The 22,639-nt window shown below is 38.9% G+C and overlaps 1 protein-coding gene across 6 annotated transcripts in view; it reads left to right on the top strand.

Annotated features, from left to right (window-relative positions):
• Positions 1-14,575, top strand: part of erich2 (glutamate-rich 2) — a 55,849-nt gene extending 41,274 nt beyond the window's left edge. For 5 of the 6 annotated variants that reach the window (XM_061236876.1, XM_061236879.1, XM_061236874.1 and 2 more), the window contains 4 exons: positions 1,324-1,472; positions 13,122-13,179; positions 13,679-13,750; positions 14,227-14,575. In XM_061236876.1, the coding sequence (XP_061092860.1) occupies positions 1,324-1,472; positions 13,122-13,179; positions 13,679-13,750; positions 14,227-14,324 (377 nt within the window). In that variant the 3' untranslated portion in view covers positions 14,325-14,575. The remainder of the gene's footprint in view (positions 1-1,323; positions 1,473-13,121; positions 13,180-13,678; positions 13,751-14,226) is intronic. The other variant, XM_061236880.1, reaches the window with a different exon arrangement.
• Positions 14,576-22,639: the final 8,064 nt, after the last annotated feature.

Below are 22,639 nucleotides of genomic sequence, written 5' to 3'. Positions count from 1 at the left end.
GGATTAAGATGAATCTGTGTCCATGTAACCGGCCCTTGTTTTGTTATTGACCCTCATTTTATATTACAGGCCCATAGTAATGCTTACATTATCAAGTCACACAAAAAGTTCTGAGAATAGAATGGTTATTTATTTTATCTTATTTATTGATATATCAATTACCTACCACACCTGAGGTTTAGGAAAAACCTTTCTCCAGCCAGCTTGAGAAAGGCTTTGCCAAAACATTGGCTCAGGCATGGTAGTTCATTGATATATGAATAAATAAATAAAATAACCACTATCTTTTTGTGTGTCCCTGATAATACTTATTCAGTTGTCACACAGTTGTCATATGCAAAATATGTCTTCAAAACTTTTGGTTTCTATATCTTCAATTACCATAGGAAATGTGATGCATTTCTATAGCCATACTGTTGTTTAAGATGCACCATTCTGGAGACTTGACACTTGACTCGGACTCTAGCTCAGAGACTTGAGACTTGACCTGGACTCTAGTTCAGAGACTTGAGACTTGACTTGGACTCTGGCTCAGAGACTTGAGACTTGACTTGGACTCTAGCTCAGAGACTTCAGACTTTACTCTGACTTGTATTTGATGACTTATGAACATCTCTGGTTATGAGCATTACCTTATGGTTCACTTATTAACAATTTACTCCTCAAAGCAAGATTCCAGTTCAGTTGCAAAACTTATCCAGTTCAAAATAGATTTGAACAATATTAGAGCTCATGGGCTAAACTTCTAGGTATGTTGTTGCTTGATCAGAGGTTCACCAAACTAAATACCCTCTGATAGGGTACTACACTGAATATTTCTTTCTTTCCATTGGCTACAGCAGAGGTCCACTGTCTGAATGTGACTTATTTTCATTAGGTTACTGTTATGTGTTGCCACAACTCATTTCTACGTTATCAGCTTTTCTTCCAAATGAAAGTACAGTTTAAAATCATCTTTCATTATCATATCACTAATTTTCTTTCTAATAACTGGTTGACAATTCTCTTAATTTCATAACTCAAAGGCCTGTATGTAGATTAGAAAAGAAAGGAAAATTTCTGCATCTGTTCCAACAAAGGCGATTTTGAAATTTAAGCATAAGCTATATTGGGACTTCAGTTCACAAGGGTATCTTAACAACTGGCTTGATACTGCTTTGAACAAAGTATATTCCTCATAAGAATTTCTCTTGCCTTCTCAAATCTACATACAGTCCTTTGAGTTATGAAAGGATTGTCAATAATCATTGGGATGATTATTCTCCTGTTGAGACTGAAAAGATCACCTGCAGGGCTTTCATTCTCTTGTGGTTGATGGGGCAGGAGAGCAAGCATGTATGCAGGATCAGGCTGGGTCTCTGCAGTTCCCTGGCTGCCTGTGCATGACATCTCCGAATGAGTCCAAGCTGGAGGAAGAAGGGGAGATCTGTGAAGATGAGGAGCGCAGAGCCCCGATTGAGCTATTTGCTGAGGTAAAGGAGCTCTGGTTTGCAGGTCATTTTGACAATGACAAGAAAGCGTATGGTATGAACAGGTCTTTGAAGCCATAATTTTTTTTCTCTGTATCAAGGCTGGTCTTAAATATGCCAAGAGTCTCTGCTTTTACTTTTGCAACTTGCCAAACCAATCAATGAAAAATTGTTTAACGATGATATTTACTTGATAAAATGTTTTTAAATGTTTGATAAAACATTTAAAAACATTTCCTTTCTTTTTTCCCCCCTGTGATTAGCCTACCTCTGATTAGGTGTTAGCCGACCTCTGTCTGAATAACGACTTTGAGCTTTGCATACACACATACAGACAGACATACAGGGCATGCAGCTCCCTCAATCATTTTAAAACTTGCTTGCAGGTGTAGGAACCACAAAACTAAATTTCCCTAATCTCAGAGGACACTTCCGCGACGTCCTCCCCATCATTGACGTCTAGTTACGGTTCAACCAATACCATAATGGTGGGAGCAATAACTTTCCCAGTATAAGAGGCACGCTCTTGGGACTTCCTCTTTGCTCTTTGGCCCTTCCCTTCACTTCATCTGGCCTCCGGCTTCTACGACTACGCCCTGCCGCTGATACTCGGACAGAGGCTAAGTTCTCTACAGCGCACGACCAGGCCTACAGACACACCTAGTTTACCTTGTGGTAACTTAGTGGCCGACAGTGAGTGGAAACTGGTGTACGCGGACCACTACATAAATTCACCAACGAACTACACCAACAAACTTTTCCACACGGAAAACGGACCAGCGGACATTTTTCAGAACCGAACAGACCAGAGGACAATGCGCAGTACACAGGAACATCCCAGCTTTGTGCATCTGCCCAAAACGATTCACGGGCTGGTTCTACAAGGACAGCACCTCCTTTTGGATCCAGCAATGCAGAAGACAAAACAAACATCCCAGGCACAGGCAGTGTTTACCTTAATCTTAACTGATATTGTGAATCTGTGTTTTTATATTGGTTTTCGTTATCATTTGAATGCATTCCATTAGCTGTATGTTTACGTGAATAGATTTGCCGTCTTACTCATATAAACTTGTGTTCAAGAAAATGGCAGTACAACATCAGTAACCTGATGAACCACTGTTATTAGTAGTCGTGATATTTCTGCATGGCAAATACTTTACTTGTAGATGTAGTAGTGTAATAGAAAAACAACAGACCCAGCTGTCATGACATGCACGCTGCTTGTTCTGAGTAATTGACTCATTCATTGAAAGGGGCGTGTTCAAAATAATAGCAGTGTGGAGTTGAGAATTTATTCATTCTGTGAAAAAACAGGTGTCATTAATTGTTCTTTATTAAGGAAGAAGGGAAGCAAATGTTTCACACATTGTTATAAAATATATTTTCTTCCAATCATTGTTCGGAAGAACAACGTCATTTGATTAAGAAGTTGATTGGAGAGGGGAAAGTGTATAAAGAAGTGCAATTATAGGATGCTCAGCTAAAATGATCTCAAATGCTTTAAAATGGCAACAAAAACTCGAAACAAGCAGAAGGAAACGACCAACTACTGTTAAAACAGATTGAAGAATAGTCAGAATGGCAAAGATTCAGCCATTCATCAGCTCCAGAAAGATCAAAGATGATCTACAATTACCTGTAAGTGCTGTTACGGGCAGAAAACGTTTGATCAAAGCTAAGCTATTTGCAAGAAGCACCATTGTTGAAAAAACGGCATGTGCAGATTCGGTTAAAATTTGCCAAGGAACACATCGATTGGCCCAAAGAGAAATGGCGTAACATTCTGTGGACTGATGAGTAAAATTTTTCTTTTCGGGTCTAGTGGTTGTCGACAGTTCGTCACACAACCCCCGGGTACTGAATTCAAGCCACAGTACACTGTGAAGACAGTGAAGCATGGTGGCGCAAATATCATGGTATGGGGATGTTTTTCATACTATGGTGTTCAGTTCGTATACCAGGGATCATGGATCAGTTTCAATACATCAAAATAATTCAAGTGATTATGTTGCCTTATGCGGAAGAGGAAATGCCCCTGATTATAAATGCAGTTTCTGAAAAATTCACAGGAACTGTGGAATGTAGTTTGTTCATCCTGGGCTGAAATACCTGTTTCTAGGTGCCAGAAGTTGGTTGACTCGATGCAACACAGATGCGCAGCAGTTAAAAAACCATGGTTATGCAACAAACTATTAGATCAGTAATTTAAAGTGAAGTTAAATCTTGAAAAATTTCTTCAGTTTACACAGTTTAAAGAGAGTTTGAAGACACTGCTATTTTTTTGAATAGATTAATATTCCTCTGCTTCCTGTAAAAGAATAACGCAGACTTGATCAAATTTGCTAATGCTTTGATTTGGAATTGAATGTGTAATGTTTCCACTGCGTTTGAAATATTGAACTAAAAGCTATTAAAAAATATTTGCACTTTATTCACTTTTTTTAACGCACTGCTATTTATTTGAACACAAATGTATGTAGTTAACTACGGAAGTAGTCACTCTTCTCACAACTAACACTACCCAAGCTAGCTACTCTTACCCTTCCTTTGTTCAAGGGACATGCGCGCTTGTGCGCTGTGAGATCCCAGGTCAAAAACAAGGCAGCAAAAGGTTTTAGTGAAAAAACTGAGGTTGATTTATTCTCACAAAAAACAGTGAAGGGTAAGGGGTGGTGGGAAAGAACAAAGGCAGCCTATCCAAAACTTCCGGCTGGTTGGTTCCCAGTTCCTAAGCTTTCCTTTCGTTAGTAGGCTCAACACTACTCCGGGCCTGTGGCAAACTGGAGAAAAGATCACAAAAATCAGCACCGTCACAAAGTTTACCATCCCACCCTCTCCTTAGCTGTTGATGATTCCTGTCCTTAAAGCTCTTTGCCTCATCACTCCACCGCAGCCCATGTGTGCTTGAGGGGTGTGGCCAGGAGCAGTTCACAATCTCCAGGAGTGCCTAGTTATGTCCTGATCAGCTCCAATCATTCAATTATTGTCCTAGAAACTGGTTCTCTCCATGGTCCTAAAGCCCTCCAGCATATCAACAGGAAAATACCTTCCCTCAATCACCTGACCAAGAGGTATCCTCCAGCGGCAGGCCCCTGATGAGTGCCAGGTTGGCCCAGTGGTACCCCGAGGGCACCTCGGGGGGCCACAGCACGCACACACACACACACTCCTAACATATTTTTTAATATAATTTTTTGGTTATTTATATTATTAATTAAAATACTACATTTGTGGTTAGATATTTCTGATAACAGTAATTTTATGAGAAAAATTACTCTTTGCAGTTATACTGCCAAACAACATTAACGTTACTTGGCAGCCCATTGCAAGGACCCTACATAGGCTATTATTAAGCACATTACTATTTTAAATTAGACAGCAGTGCGTTGCTGATACGAATGAGGCGACGGTTTTGAACAGCACTGCTAGGTGCTGTAGACTAATATGATTTCTGATTTAGAATTGACCAATTGTCCATTAAAGCAAGCAAAGTTGTTGAGCCGTTTTCTAGTATTTTGCTGTCTTTCCCTCTAGACCAGGGGTCGGCAACCCTGGTCCTGGAGAGCCGCAGGGTGTGCTGGCTTTCGTCTCCACCTTAAAATAAGCAAGCGACTCAGACACAAGAAACCAGGTGAGGTGAGTTAACTGTGTAATCAACGGCTTTCATTGATCAATTAATGCCAAGCAACAACGAAAGCCAGCACACCCTGCGGCTCTCCAGGACCACTGCTCTAGACCAGTGTGGTCTAACAAGAGTATTGTATAATGTGATTATAACTTCCTTGGTCTGATACTCAACCCTGCATTGCTCCAGGGGGGATTGTCTCCTGCTTAGTCTGATCAAGTGTATGTTGCTCTGGATAAGAGCGTCTGCCAAATGCCAGTAATGTAATGTAATGTAATGTACATGTGGGAAATAAAAATATAAGCCAGGATTACTTCATGGGGGGTACGAAATTGGATACTGCTCAAAGTAAAAAAGGACAATAGGATGCTAGGATACATAGCCAGGAGTATTAAGGGCCTTGCTCAAGGGCCCAACGGCAGTGGCGACACTGGGAATCGAACCGCCGACCTTGCAGGTCCCAGTCATGTACCTTAAGCACTACGCTACAGGCCGCCCTACATGTAGAACTTTATGTTTAGTTGTATTGAATATCATTTTAATTTTCAAGAAATAATTCCAGTTTGTCCCTAATGATAGATTTCAGTATTTTACATACTAATACAAGTTAGACTGACAGGCCTGTAGTTCCCTAGATCAATACAGTCCCCTTTCTTATATATTGGTATTATATTACCTTGTTTTCAGTCATCGTCTAAAAATACTTACCAGTGGTTTAAGATTATCTCACTCAACTCTGAGTACCCCTGGGAATATGCCATCTGGGCCTGTTGACTTATTTGTCTTTAGTTTATGTAATTTATCCAGTATTTATTTCTCCCCTATCTCAATATAATACATTCTTAGTATTGAGTATGCCTTCCAGCCTACTAGTTTACCTCCGTGGTAAAACTCTCAACAAAGTATCCATTTAAGGCATCATAAATATATTTATTCTTATTCAGCAGTTCTCCTTTTTTATTCTTAATGCACTTGACCTAATCTTTAATTTTCCTATTGAAAGAGGCATTTGGGATTGGATTTTGCATCATCTGAGATTTGCCTTAGTTCTTTTTTAACCTTTTTTAACATATTACAATATTCAGCTTTATTACTCTCAGTGCTGTCCTTTTTATATAGTTTATACAGTTTATTCTTTTTTTTTTGCAAACTCTTACGTATAGCTGTATTCATCAAGATTGTTTTCTATACTTTTCTGCTCCTTAGGAATGAATTTACACTGCATCAAGTATAACCCTTTTGAGTATGCTCCACTTTTCATCTTAAATCTTAAAGGTACAATAGGTATTTTTGGACTTCCCACATGAATATAATGCAAAATATAAAGCGTTATTATACAGTTCAGTGTTCTCATGCACTGTTTTGGAAAGCTGACAGTGACAAACGTGACAGAGCCTGCCGTCTTTTCGAAGTGAAAGAAAATGTTCGCCAAACAAGTGACTTTATTAAATGTTGACTTTAGTGTACTATACAACACTATTTATATTTTTTATATTTTTGAGGTTTTCACTTTAGCTAACCAACTATATTATGAGCATGCTAAGTATTTGGCTAACTAGCTGGCTATATAATAACAGATATAAGATATAATAGTCTACCACAAACAATGCAACTGAAACTTACAGTTTGAGACAAATAAAAGTTTAGCTAAACACACATGATTGAACATGTAAAGAGATAGGCACAATGCTTGTGCAACTGCTCACAATGTTCGCTACTATGTTTGTATTGTTTAAGGTGTATATTTGTAAATTTGTCGAGCTAACTATGGCTAATTTGCTTGTTGCTACCAATAGGGAACTGGTATTGCTTTATAACTAGATATGTAGTCTTCACTTGGATAATAAGCAATAGTATACAGAGTTTCAGTGATCGTTTGTCTGGAGTGCAATTTGGGCAGCTGGACCCGCAAACAATCAGAATAAGCCCCCACGCCATTGGTTGTGGCAATTAGAAGCAATTTTCAACCAATGCGCTTGTATTATTGTACAGCTGTACAATGTTTTGGTACAGGGTGACGGCCCATCAAATGTATATTTTGAAACCCAAATTTAAAGAAACACAGGCAGAGGGTGAGTGAACATGTCAGTGAGCCTTTTTCAATGATAGGAAGGGATTTACAATGGTCTTGTAACAATGTTTTAACACAAAAATCGCACCTATTGTACCTTTAAAACATATTTGTACAGATTGGCTTTCCCCAATGTATTCTGTAAATTCTGTATTGATTGTTGTTGTTTTTTTTAAATGTATTTATTTTGTATTTGCACTTTTAATTTGTAGTAGTATTTTTGTACTTTTAGCCCAATAATGATTTTTATGCTTTGCTTTTATAGAATTTTACCTTCTGTCATTTTACAGTTTTTCTTTGTTCAGCACCTTGTGCTTATTGCTATATAAATAAATGTATTATTTATTATAATAGTTACTATCTAAAATTTCTGTAGAATCACGGAAAGCATTGACAACGGGGAAAGACAACCTAAAAACAAAAAAAGCATGGAATCAGTTACACCTGCGACTTCTGTGACAAACACACAGCCAAATGAATAAGTACTCTTCTAGGCAAAATAGTGTAAAAGATTACCTAGAACCTTTCCATTCCATCCTGCCATTAGTTAAGCCTTGCATCATTACATTGTCTTGCATTTGGATCATTTCAATCCACTGCTGGAATATCCCAGTCTGCATTTTATCCTGCAATGACTTTAGTTCTGGATACACGCTTACTTTGCACCAGAAGATGCATCCATTTTCCCAGATCTGATGAAGATATTCAATGCACTAAAGGAGTTTTTTAACTGCACAGTACAAGTTCTGCTTGATACCCAAAATGCAGTTAATATAATAAAGTCCCATTTGATTATTGTGTAATTAGCTGATTAGCAATTAAGACATTAATTTCATGCAGACTGTGCTTGCACCAACATACCCTTGCCTGGACGCATTTTTCTGCAAGTTGACCACTAGTGAAAATGCTTCTATTTTGAATACTTTTCTAATTTAGTAATATTATTTGTAATGAAAATGTTTGTATCAGCAATTTAAGTGAGAAGTTGAAAAATAATTTACATTACAATTTCTTAGTATTTGGTATGTCCCTTTTTTGCTTTAATGGCAATGTGCACTCTAGCTGTATTAGACTCCATTATATTATTTGACTGCTCCAAAGAGCATCCTATGATATTACTGAATGCTTGGCTTTTGTCAGTCTTCAAGTGTTCCCATAAATGTTCAGTGGGGTTGAGTTCAGGTGATTATGGATTGTGCAGCACTCCTTGCTCTTGGTCTTCAAGTAGTTATTGCAAAGCTTTGACTTTAATTAGGATGTTGAAAAATTAAAAACTAACACTTTGTTTTTTTCCTGGATGACATTTCAATGTGGTCTCAGACGTTTGAACCCCATTGTAGGTAAATCTGGCACTTTATTGTCTGTTCTCGCCTCAGCCATCTCTTCTAGTGCCGGGTGCCAGTTGTACTTGGAGGGGAGGCATTGTTCCATATCCTCCTGGTGCCATTTTCCCTGCATCCTAAATGCACAAATTATTTTCATCAGAAATATGCATTTTTACTTTGCATTTACTATAATGATATTTCCGGTACACTGCATCCTACTAAATATAGTGGCATGGTAGATGGACCCATTGACATCACCAAACTGTTGAATTCTTCTTTTATGATTCTTTTCCAGGCTTTTACTACAGCCTCTTTCAGTTGTTGTTTGTTTCAGGGGGTGTTCCCTTCAATCTCCTCTTCAGGAGGTGAAATGCTTGCTCAATTTGGTCTCGTGATCGACTTGGCCAGTCTAAAACCTTCCACTTTTTCTCCCAAATGATGTCCTTTGTTGTGTTGATAATGCATTTTGGGTCATTGTCTTGCTGCATATGAAGTTCCTCCCAAATTGTTTGGATGCATTTGGCAGACAGAATGCTTTTGTAGACTTCTGAATTCATCCTGCTGCTACCATCATGAATTACATCATCTATAAAGATTAGTGAGCCTACTCCAGAAGCAGCCATCCAAGCCCAAGCCATGACACTTCCTTTACTGTGCTTCACAGACAAGCTTGTATGTTTTGGATCATGAGCAGGTCCCTTCTGTCTCTACACTTTGGCCTTTCCATCACTTTGGTAGAGGTTAATCTTGGTCTCATCAGTTCTTAAAACTTTGTTCCATAACTTCTGTGGCCCATCTCTGTACGTCTTTGCAAATTGTAATCTCATCTCACCTTACTACTGAAGAGTGGTTTGCATCTTGTGGTATAGCCTCTGTATTGCTGCTCTCTAAGTCTTCTTCAAACAGTTGATTGAGATACCTTCACCCCTGTGGGCTCAGTTTCTTTCTTTTTCAGGATATTCCAATTTTGCCTCTTTTCTAAGCTTAAAATGGCTTGCTTTTCTCCCAAAGACAGCTCTCTGGTATTCATTCATTTCTAACACAAATGCAGTCTTCACAGGCAAAACCCAAGGCTAAAACCAAGAGTAGATTCAGAACTATTTATTGTTTAACCAATCTAACAGGACCTATCTGGGAAGCAAGAAACACTTGTTAGTCACATGTTCCAATACTTTTGCTCACCTAATAATTGGGTCGTCTGATACGAAAGGTAATATGTTATAAGTTTAACAGATCTTGATAAAAATACCAGGAAATAAAAGCTGAAATTCTGTCATCTCATGTACATCTTTTGACCTCAAACCCAATTGTCTTCAGTGTATAGCAAAAACAAAGGAATTGACCTTGCAGTTCCAATACTTTGAAGGGAACTAGCTATATACTGAATACGATGGGATTTCAGTTCATATCACAGAAAGTCTCCCATAATGTCATAGTGATGACATTTCCACAATTGGACCATCCTAATGCCACCGACAGTGTGTCTGTATTCATTTATCGTCCTGAATTGTGTGTAGGGGTCCTCGCACGGGCCGCCAAATAACGCAGGGATTTTACTCTCTACGAAACCGGGGCGCCAGTTAAACGTTGTGTAGCAGTATAACTGCAGAAAGTAATCAGTCTCATAAAATTACTATTATCAGAAATATCTAACCACAAATTTAGTATTTTAATTTATAATCAAAATAACCAATGTTAATGATTAAACATACCGATAACCTGAAGGTTGGAAGTTCTTCGAAAGACTGCTTTAACTCGGCTCTCATGTCTATGTGATTCCAAAACGGACACCGGGGTTTAATAAAATATATTTATTAAACAAACGTAAAACACAGAACAGATAAACTAACGGGAAGTTAGTAAGGAAATTTAGTTGGGTATGTGTGTGTGTGCGTGTGTGTGTGTGTGTGTGTGTGTGTGTGTGTGTGTGTGTGTGTGTGTGTGCGTGCGTGTCGATTGAACAAAGGAAAGGTAAAAGTGGGAGTAGCTAGCTTGGGTAAGCTAGAGTTCTGGGTGTGTTAGTTATTGTTAGCTGTGAGAAGACTACTTGCGTAGTTTACTCTATATATGCGCAAAAGACGGCGAATCAATTCACGTACATATATATAGCTAACAAAATACATTCCAATGATAAGACGGCAAATATGGGAACACAGATTCACAAAAACAGTTAAGACTAAACTAAACACTGGCTATGCCTGAATGTTTGTTCTCTTACTGAGTCCATACGCATTGGATCCAAAAGACGTGCTGTCCTTGTAGGAGCCGCGATGGTGCTGTGAATGTGTGTCCTGGAGAGATGCGCAGGCTGGGGCATCTTTGCCGCGCGTTGTCGTCTGGTCTGGTCGGCTCGGTTGCTGGAGGGATGTTCGTTGGTCCCTTTTCCGGGTGGAAAAGTTTGTTGCTGTTGTTCTTTGGTGAGCTTTGCAGGGGTAAACTGATGTAGCGTTCCACGTACACCAGTTTCCACTCGCTATAGGCCACAAAGTTACCGCGAGGTAACTGGGTGTGTCCGTAGGCCTGGTAGTGCGCTGTGCAGCATTCAGCCTCTGTCCGAGTCTCGGAGCAGATGAGCCGAAGCGAATGGCCAAAAAGGGTGCGTCGAAGAGAAGAAGCAGAAGAGAGCAGAAGAAGCAGAAGAGCCCAAGAACGTGTCTTGCTCTTATACGGGAAAGTTTATTGCTCCCGCCATTACGGGATTGGCTGAACCAAGTTAGACGTCATTCGTGGTGCACGTCGCAGAATTTTCCTGTGGGAATGTGTGTTGTAGTCCCTACACGTGCAATGTAAAAAATCCAACTTATAAACTTGATTACTATGCCCTTTGGAATAGGTGCCTAGTGACATTTCCTCAATTGAAAGTGTTAGGGTGCACCGAGGGTGGAAGACACGAAGGACGAGGGACTGCGATGATGAGGTGCTGAAGGTGTATTTTATTTACAGTGATGACCAAAATAATAATAATAATAAACAAAGAAGAAAGATTTTACAACAAACAAAAGAAAATGCTAATCAAAATGGCGTGTACTTTGGCTATGCCTCAAAAAGTAGGCCCATTACACAGCACACCCACTCCATGTCTCAAACAAAAAAAGAGAGCCCCCCTATAGCTCCTGGAGCTATAAATGGGCATAGCCCCTCCCACCTGGCACCTTCCATGCACAAAAAATAAATATCATCCATCCATCCATCCATCCATCCATTATCTTAACCCGCTTATCCTGAACAGGGTCGCAGGGGGGCTGGAGTCTATCCCAGCATACATTGGGCGAAAGGCAATAAATATAATCAATTAACAAAATAAAACAAAAAATGATCAAACAGAACATAACACACATGGCCATAACAAGAATAACAAACAGCTAAACACACAAGAATAACAAGGGGGTACTAAACAGAAATTAAAACAATCATTCATGTACTATTCAAATTCCCCCCTTGTATAAATTAAACAGCTGGTAGTTCCTGCTAATCACTCTTCTTAAATATTACCTGGTTCCCTTCACTTCCTGTTTGGTTGTGAGACCAGGATTGAACAGACTCAGGTAAACCTTTTGTTTTATGCGGTAAAACATTTTTAAAAGCTGTTGTTTACTCCCGCTCAGTTTAAAATGTAAAGCGTGTTGTGTTGCGGTGTTTGTGTTGCATGTCTGTAACAGTGTTAGTCTCGTCGCGGCGCTAGTCCGTGACAGAAAGTATGTGTAATGTTCCAGAGTTTTGTCTGTTTGTTTAGTGTTTGTTATTTATTATTATTCATATCTGGTTTATTGTCTGCCATTACAGTCCATAGCATTCGTATCCCCTGTGATGTCTGCGTCTGAATGTTTTCTGAGCCTGAGTCACTCCCTGTCTGCGTGTTTCACTATTCGGGTGGTTTCGGAGATTTCTTGGTTTCAACGATTCTCGTATTCCTTACTTCCCGCTTTCTCGCTAGTTGTTAGCACTATGTTGTATAGCACTATACTTACTAATAACTACTAATATAGATATTGTACAGTACTATTATATATACTATTATATTAACACATTTACTGTCTGTCTAACTAATTAACTAACAGTCACTTATTTTGGGTAATTTAGATTTAAGCACGTTACTAACTTACTAACGTTATCTCCAGTTTATATTCTGTTCTGTAACTCTGCCTTCCTGCGCTATCACTGATTACTTGCTTAGTTTCAGTGAAGTGTTCGCACCTGTCTCTCGCTATCACTACATCTCCTCTCCACTACAACTCTATGCAAATGTCCACTCCCTAATCCAGAGCCGTCTGCATTACGTGTTGGTCTATGTGCATCCAGTCCACGTTTTCGATTTCTGATTTTCTGGATTTTTGACCCCTACTTGTTTTTTCAACTCTCCTTTTTCATCTTGTTTTGGGCTTGTTGTCTTATGATCTCTTGGCTTTGGACTTGGACTGAAATAAATACAACATTTTTGAATATCTTCTGGTCTGCTTTTGGGTCTTCAGTACCGTACATAACAATATGCCTATGGTCTGACTACTTAACACAACAGCCGTAAGACTGCAAAATATATTTTTACATTTATTTGGTTGTTGTTTAATTGGAGATTTAATTTATAACACAAAAATGTCACTGGAAATTAACTACTCTGTCTTATATTTCAGTTCCTGAAGTCAGTGCTGGATAAAGACTACATTCTTGCAAAGAAACTCTGTGAAATGAGTAGGTGATTTTGAATATATTCATTATAATATGTTTTTGTAATTTTAAAAATATTTAATAACCTTGATGTGGTTTGAGTGAGTGTAAACTAAACTGACTTACATTGATAACTGAACCAGCAAACAACATTTGGATGAAAAATAATTCAAAATCTTAATTTTGTAACCATCTTTGATTTTTTTTTTTAAAGAAGGTATCATTCATGTAATATTATTAAATTACTATATTAAGCCTTGAATTTACTGCATGTTACATTCAGTCTGGGTTAATTAAAGTCAGACATTGACAGAAAACAAATTTGTACATTTCTTTCCTAAAGCATTAGTTTTAAAATAATCATTCTTATCAATGGAAAATGAAGCAGGTCTAGTATATTATGGCATAGAGGAAGAAGAAAGGAAGAAAAGACTATACACAGAATCAGAATGACCTATTTATTGATTAGCTCTTCAAGTGTTGAAAAAACTATTTAATTTCCTATTCAATATTATATTTTCAGTTCTTATTTATGAACCTGATAACCCTGAGGCCAAACAATTCATTCCCTTAATTGAAGAGAAGTTGCATTTAGGTAAGTTGAATCTTTCATCTTTGAATGACTGTCATCTTCATCTCAAATCATCATTCCTTCTCTACTGTATTGGAGAATTGATTTAAACAGACCTGTTTCATTTTAGTTTGTCAGTTCTTGTGAAGTTATTTTATCTGGCTTCTTGTGCTGTATTTTACACCCTGAATTGGAGCCATTTTTTTAAGATGAGAAATTGTGACTCAAAATGGAAAATCTATGAAATTGTGAAGCAAATTAGTTATGATCCAAGAAGAATTAAACATTTTTAGTTTTACTGTTACCAACATTTTTAGCAAAATGTCAAATATTTAAGTTGTCTATCAAGTCTCGCTGTCAACATTTTAATAGGAGGCATTCATTCTGAACTCATTATATGTCAAACATGGTGTTCCCTGAGGATGTCAATCATTGAATCCTCTTATAGCGGCTGCATCTGTGGGCTTTGGCCACTCACTGTTTGTCTCTAAACATCATAGTGGGACAGGAAGAGTGTGAGGATGATGAGAGTTCCAATGACTCGGAGGACAGCTCTGACTCCAGTGACAGTGGGGAGGAGTCCTCTGAGAGCTCTTGACTTCTTACCCTCATCAGAGCAAGAAAAAATGCAAAGTCTGTCCACCACCTCCTCTATCAGAATGACTTATTTATTGATTAGTGTTTCATGCATTGTGAAAAGTTCGACTACCATTTTCTTAATGCATGTGCTATACTTTATTATTTATGTTTGTTTGTTCAACTTTATTCATTTGTTTATGCTGTTTCTGTTAGGAATGTTGCAAGCTATATTCACTATTCTTACTACAAATGTTTTGAAACAAATTTGAGTCTGGCAATAAACTTAGCAACATAAAGTGTCAAGTGTCCATTTCTTTTCTTTTTATTTAATTTGATAAGTCCCATTGACATAAGAAATTGATTCTAAGATTTTCTCAAACAGGTGTCATCATTTCAGTGGGATGGAAGCGGAGAAGGGTACTGCAGTTGACTACTAAGTACTCAGGTCACGCTTAAAGGCATACTATGCAGGCAGGATTTATACCATGAAAATATTATTTCAAAAAAACATTCTCAGTCATTACTATGATACACTGGCAACCTGTGTCTGTGTTCACTTCTGCCCAATACCTTGCTTGTCTATTTGTCTTTGTTATTCTAAAAACTACTCTGGCTGTTTCTGGCTGTGGGCCTTCTTGAGCATGTGTCAAATACTTATGTGTCTATGATTCAATAGGAGGAGGCGGAGGGCAAGCTCAGATGCAGATTGGATTGGCTGCTACAGTACATATTAGCCGTGGTGGCTAACAATGAAGTGGCCAGTGTTCATAACATTAGGTAGCTGCCATTATTAGCCAACTAAATTTGGTTTTATATGTGAGGTGGCTGGCTGGTTCCTGCACAGTAGTACTACTTGTATTTCGGGAGATCCTACCGGCTGATTTCCTCACCTGGGTAGGGAGCATGTGCCTAAATCCAAAAGACTCCCGGTCTTTCAGAAGACTTGATGTATGATAAAAATAAAAGTGACAATCAATTTATGCGTTTGTGAGTATGCATGTTTATGTCACGTAATTGGCAGGCTAGAGCAGACTGGAATCCACTGGTGTTGGCAGCAGTGGCTATTGTTGGCTAACTATAGGCTAGCTATTAACTATAAATACAAACACGAGTAACATCAGTTAAATAGCTAGCTAGAAGGAAGAGGGGTGTGGCCTTAGCCAAGATGGCAGTTTAGCCCGAAAGACTCCGACAACCGTACACTATTTCAATTTAAAAACCCCACGAATGCACTGAATAATGTGAAAAAGTTTTGTGGCATCGATTATGCCAGACGACTCTACGAAGCAGCCATACGAAATATTTACTAGAGCACGCACGGCAAGCAGTGTAACAGCTGAGACAACCCCGCCGACTGCTAGCAGTAGCACAGAAGCTAACAAGATGGCTAATATAGCAGCGGTGCTGGCCGAGCTGAAATTACTTCGCAGTGATTTTGGTTTGAAGTTAGACAACATCGATAACCGGCTGACTGATGTGGCAAACTCCATAACATGGGCAAAATGATCAACGTGGTACAAGATGTCTCCTCAAACACCAAAAGGATTGCGCATAGCCTACCTCGAGTCAAAGACAGATGACCTGGAGAACTGGGGAAGGAGGAAGAACCTGAGACTCCTTGGTCTTCGCGAAGGAGCTGAAGGGACCCGACCACTCTTTGACTTTGTAAACGACATGCTGCCACAGTGGATTGGCCTGGCTCCGGATAAAACCTTCACTCTTGAGCGCGTCCACCACACGCTGGGACCAGCAAAGCCTAACCAAAGCAGAGCAGTCCTCATCCGCTTTCTGAAGTTCCAGGAGAAGGAATCCCTTTATCGGGAAACAAAAGGGCGAGACATCACACAACGGAGCCAAGATTTCGTTTGCCCAAGATCTTTCAGCAGAAACGGTCCGAGTCCGATGCAGATTCAACGCTGTTACGAAGCTGTTTGTTGACATGGGAGCCTTCCGAGGCTTCCAGCACAACCCATGCAAGATCAGAGTGCTACATGACGGGAAGATTCATCTCTTCTCAACACCACAGGATGCCGAAATGTTTCATCGTGACATCAAGTAGCGTTCATCACGCAACATTACGGTAATTCCACTAACGATCACTGAATCCGATCACAACAAACTTTGGGACTCAGCCGGAAAACACAATGAACGGCTGGACAGCTGTTCAGCTAGGACTCGGCTATTATTAGGGAGGGCAAAGTGGAGCTTTAGAATGTAGACCGCTGTGTGTGCACGTGAGCTCGCCAATAGGTTTCGCACAGAAAACGTCATTTGTCCACTTTTTTACTTTAGAGTAGAGGTGATCAAACTTACAATAACTAAGTGCTAGTGTGTTCTAAGCCTTTACTGGTCCCTGTACGATGTTAGCATGATGTAGCTAGCATACGCGAATAGCACAAAGCCATACAATTCGCTTTTTAACGGCACTTGGTCATTCGAACGATATAAATAAAAGCATTCGATTAAGTTCGACGGCACCGGAATTTTCTGTCGTACCGTCCATAAATGGCAAAAGTCCCACCATAGGATTTATTTAAATCTTTAAAAGTTATACATTTTCTGAATTGTCATTAATTCATCTTGTTTCTATCAGTGATTCGGCGTGATCGGACAGTTCTGTAGCTATGTAAATGACGTCAGAAGGATACAGCACTGTTATTTGCTACCTAAACTTTGACGCACGCTCGAGAGCGTTAACATGATTGAAGTCTGACATGTCTATTGTCAAAATCCATTGAAACTATGAAAAAGTAACCAGGGACTTTGGACTTATAAGGCTGGACATACCGAGTACCCAGCAAAAATATTGACCTGGCTCCAGTCACACTTTTGACAGTTCGAACTGCCACCAACTGCCATGTATGAGCGCGTGAAGTAAACCAGCAAAAGCTATTGTTGTCACCATTTTCGAGCTCCATATACGTAAAGAATGGAATGGCAGTGAAATCTGCCTGTTTTTCGGTGCCGTCGGGGTCCAGCATTTAACATCGATGGAATGCTGGTAAAATGAGCGCTTAACAGCCACAAAAACAGTCATTTTGTCACATTAAAATTCAACCTAAGCAGAATTATTGTCCACCACACGTTAATTTAAGGTTAAACTGAGATAATAATCATAATATTCATGCTGATTTCCAGAAATAAATTTTTCGGTTGTCCTCCCTACTATTATAGTCTCAAATAGTTAATGCCTTGTAGATTGGGTTATTTGCTTTTTTTTTTTTTTTTTTTTTTCAGGCTTGAATAAGCGCTAATAGGTAGTAGCAGTAAATTTTTTTTTTTTTGGTTTTGTTATGATCAATATTATTTTACTAACATGTTGAATGTGTGCTACTATTTTGGTATTATTTCAATTAGAAGAAGGGGGTTGATTTGAATACATCAGATGAGCGGTTGTTGGACATTGATGGTTGTTCTGTCCAGAGCTGAGTCCATGCAGCCTAGCTGCTCCTCAAAGGAGTGTGGATCAGTGTCTCTCTCATGTCCACTCACAGAAGGGGGGAAGCATAGCACTTTGTTTGGGAAAGTGGGGGTGGGGGGTTGGGTACAGTTTACGTCATTTATGTCATGTGGTTTCTGTTGTGTGTGTGTGTGTGTGTGTGTGTGTGTACTTGCACCAAAAGAAAAGAAAATACAATGTCATGACTTTATGCTATGCTGAGATAATCATGTATGGGGAGGACAAACATGAAAAGTAGTTTTGATATAAACATTGCAAGCTGGAATGTGCGGGGAATGAGAAAACTGTCTAAATTAAAACAAGTATTAAACAGGGTTAAACATCTCAAATCTAAAATAGTCTTTCTACAAGAATCACATTTGACTGAGTAAAAGATGGCCTGGCCAAGTATTTCACGCTTCATACAATACCTATGCAAGAGGTGTTGAGACGGGTGCGTGGGGGTTGGACCCAAAATGCACGACTCAGAAACAATAGTTATATAAAGACCCCTCAGGGCTTTATTCGGGACGAATCCCAGGAGCGTAGTCAAAACAAGCAAAGTCCATACACGTAGATCCAGCCAAACAAATAGTAAACAAACAAAAAGCACGGTGCCGAGGGAAGAGGCAAACTCGTAGTCGGTAGACGTGCAGGGAGGTCCGGTAGCAGGAGAGCTGTCAGCGGGGCAGATGAACAGGCGGACGGCAGGCAGAGGCGTAGTCATGGGCGAAGCGGGAGTCGAAACCATGAAACGATCAGCGAAGCAAAAGTACAAAACGGTAGGCGAGGACGTGGTCAAAAACAAACAGTGGTCAACAAAACAGAAATCAATAAACAATGGTCGGTAACAGGCTTGGATCGTAACGTAATCAAACAGTAAAGCGTTGCGTAGTAGAACTAGAGGCAGACAATTTCGCGAAGAACAGTTGCGCGACTGGGCTATAAATGCGGGTGTAGACAGGTGTAGACAATTAGTTAGAGCGTAGCAAGGAAATGGAAAACAGGTGCGATGGATGACAAGTTTAACAAGGTGATTAGTAATCGTTAGTAATAAACCTATCCTGCCCTAGCATTAGTAAATTAGTAAATGACATGCACGAGAAACGTAAGGTAACATGAACACATGATTAGTTTGTTAGTTTCTACCCAATCCTGAGTAGTTTTAGTAAATAGACAAATGGAAACAATTAGGGAGTGAATGACAGAAAAAGAGAGAGAGAAAAGGCGGAACGCAAGGTTTGCGGAAAAACATGTAAAAGTGTATGCATAAACAACGACCAGTTAACGTAACAATAAACATAAATCAAAACATAACACAAAGCGAAACTAAGACGATAACCACTCAACATAACCAGGTAATATAATCGTACGAAACATAACTAGACATGACAAGAAAATAAATCGTAACGAAACATAACTAAACAACATGACGAACCTAGACTAACATAATACATGATAAGACACTACGTGACTAAGACAACATGAATAAACATAAAACATGGCAAGACAGACCTGAAACGTGACAGGTGTAGTTGTTCTCATTCACTGCTCAATTCCATTTCAACTGACAAAAATTACACAAGACACATTTGGAAGGTATATTATTGTCCAGGGTAATAATTTGTCACAGAAACTAAATCTTGTAAATATCTATGGTCCAAATGAGGATAACCCATCATTTTTTGAAAGATTATTTCTTACTGTGTCAGCCTTAGAGGGACTCAATATCATCGGAGGAGATTTTAACTGTACCATTGACCCAGTACTGGATAGATCCACCCAAATTGATGCAACTCATGTACAAACTAGAAAAACACTGACTAATTATATTAGGGACCTGAGGTTCATTGAAGTTTGGAGAGCGCAGAACCCAAGTAAAAGGGAATATTCTTGTTATTCAAGTACATATAAAACTCATTCACGCATTGATTATTTTCTAATCTCAATGGAATTAATGTCTAAAGTTAAAAAATGCTGGTACAACAGTATAGTAATTAGTGACCATGCAACAGTATCTATGGAAATACATTTAGGTAAACTGGAGCGGTGCTCCAGGTGGAGACTACAAGTTTATCTGTTACAGGATCCAGCCTTTGTTGAATTTATGGAAAATTGCATTGACAAATATTTTGCACTAAATACGGACGAAACCACAGCCAGCATTAGATGGGAGGCATTTGAAGCCTATATAAGGGGAGAAATCATTAGCTACACAAGTTCTAAAACCAAGCGGCAAAACCAAGAATTACAAACATTAGAAAACAAAATTAAAGAGGTAGAGACCGAAAGACAATGACCCCCAAAAATTGCATTATCTATCCATAATGAGAGCTAAATATGATAAATTAACAACAGACAAAGTGGCAAAAAGTTTAATGTGGACTAAACAAACCAATGACCAATGACTATGACCAAGGAGAAAAGGCTGGTAAATTACTGGCCTGGAGGGTAAAGAAAATGCAGTCAGAGAGAGCAATTAATAGTATAACAGCTGGCAATTTGACTATGGATCCTGTGGAGATAAACAATAGTTTTAGAGACTTTTATAAATTGCTATACAAATCAGAACATAACGGAAATAAAGAAGCTCAAACTACATTCCTGGACCAATTACAATTTTGGACTGTATCAGACGGTGAAAAGAAAAAATTAGATAGTCCAATAACAGCAGAAGAGCTCTGTGAAGCTATGGGAAACATGAACAGCGGGAAGGCACCTGGACCAGACGGGCTACCAATAGAGTTCTACAAAACCTTTTCAAGACGACTTGTGAGGCCGTTGCTTGACATGTTTGAAGAGTCATTTACTAACGGAACGCTCCCAGATTCATTAAGATTAGCTATAATAACTTTAATATTAAAACCAAACAAACCTCCAAATGAATGCTCATCATACAGGCCAATTAGTCTAATGGGATGTGATACAAAAATACTATGCAAAGTACTCTCTAGGAGATTGGATAAACACATTCCTCAGCTGGTTATTGATGATCAACAAGGTTTTGTACGAAATAGACAAGGTTATCACAACATTAGAGGGTTTTGAATATACTATATGAACGACATAATGAAAAAGACACAGCAATGCTATCTGTGGACGCGCGACAAGCGTTTGACAGGATAGAATGGGATTCTCTTTTTGAGTTACTTCCCAGATTTGGGTTAGGCGCGACCTTTCTCAAATGGATTCGACTACTATATACAAACCCAACCGCTGAAATCCTAACCAACAATAACATCTCAAAACCTTTTAGTTTATGGAGGTCTACTCGGCAGGGGTGCCCTTTGTCCCCGTTGCTCTTCATACTAGCAATCGAACCTCTAGCTATGGCCGTGAGAACACATATAGGAATATCAGGCATTACAATTGGTGGGAGAGAACATTGCATATCTTTATATGCAGATGATATTATATTCTTTCTAACTAATCTAAAAACTAGTATACCCGATCTGATCACTTTGATTGACAATTTTGGGACATTCTCTGGATATACAATTAACAATTCCAAATCAGTATTGATGTTTCTCAATAAAGAAGAAAGACATAATCCCATAATCAGTACTCCATTTACAACAACTATGGAGGGATTTCGGTACTTGGGTATTAAAATCACCCCTGAACTCAAGGAAATAATCTCAGCAAACTATGATCCCCTGGTAGACAGTATAACCGAAACATTGAGTCGTTGGTCCAGTTTGCCTATATTTATGATAGGGCGAATAAATCTAATAAAAATGACAATTTTACCAAAATTTTTATATTATTTTCAAGCACTCCCATTGCCACTAACGAGCATGTTTTATGACAAACTTGACAAGTTGTTTAGACAATTTATCTGGATTGAAAAGAGGGCTAGACTCCGCCTTAGACTGTTATATCTGCCTTATGAGAGAGGGGGGCTTCAGCTTCCCAATCTTAGATGGTATTATATGGCAGCCCAGTTGACTTCAGCATCATATTACTTCTGTACAACATCACCCCCAGCCTGGGTAAGCATTGAGCAAGAGTCCATTCCAGATCTACCATTAAAGTCGTATATATACTCCTCAAACATTGAAGAAAAAACTAAAAATCCTTTTCTTAAAAACAACATTTCGGTTTGGTGTGCAACGCACAAACATATAGGTGACACGCCTGTACTATCCCAATATACTCCTATTTGGGGTAATGAACAATTTAAACCTGGTAGAAGGGATGGAGGATTTAAATTATGGAGTATGAAGGGTATTCAAAAAATTGAAGATCTGTATGTAAAAGAAGTTTTGCTTTCTTTTGATCAATTATGTCAGAAATACCACATACCTAAAAAAACATTTGTTTAAATACTTACAGTTAAGAAGCTTCATGGCATCGAGATGTGAAGAGATAAAGCGCATTCCACCCTTATCAACACTTGAAGGGATGACACTTACAAATTTAGAAGGTAAAGGCCATGTTTCTAGGTATTACAGCATTTTGGTTGAATATAGCAATGAATCATCATTAGATAAATTAAATGCTTGGAAAATAGACATACAAGAAGACATTGACGAGGAAGATTGGTGTGATGCTTGTTTAAAAGCGCAAAAGCAAACAATAAACACAAGATTTAAATCACTTCAATATAAATGGTTAATGAGGGTGTACCTAACTCCAGTCAAACTTCACCACATGTCTGCTAACATTCCTGATGTCTGCACTAAATGTTTGGAAGAGAAGGGTACTTTACTTCATTGTCTATGGGAGTGTTCAAAGATTCAAAGCTTCTGGAAGTGTGTCATAAATTGTTTGTCAAAGATCTTATACCGAAGTTCCTGTCAAACTGTGTGCTTGGTATCTATCCGGATAACTTTGTGCGAACAGCAAAACAAACTAAACTACTGGACTTCGGACTTCTTCAAGCCAGAAGAGCT

The sequence above is a fragment of the Conger conger genome, chromosome 3 (genome assembly GCF_963514075.1).
Source record: "Conger conger chromosome 3, fConCon1.1, whole genome shotgun sequence".
Lineage (NCBI taxonomy): Eukaryota > Metazoa > Chordata > Actinopteri > Anguilliformes > Congridae > Conger > Conger conger.
Note: the sequence above shows the minus strand (reverse complement) of the source record. Positions and strands in the feature narration are given on the sequence as shown.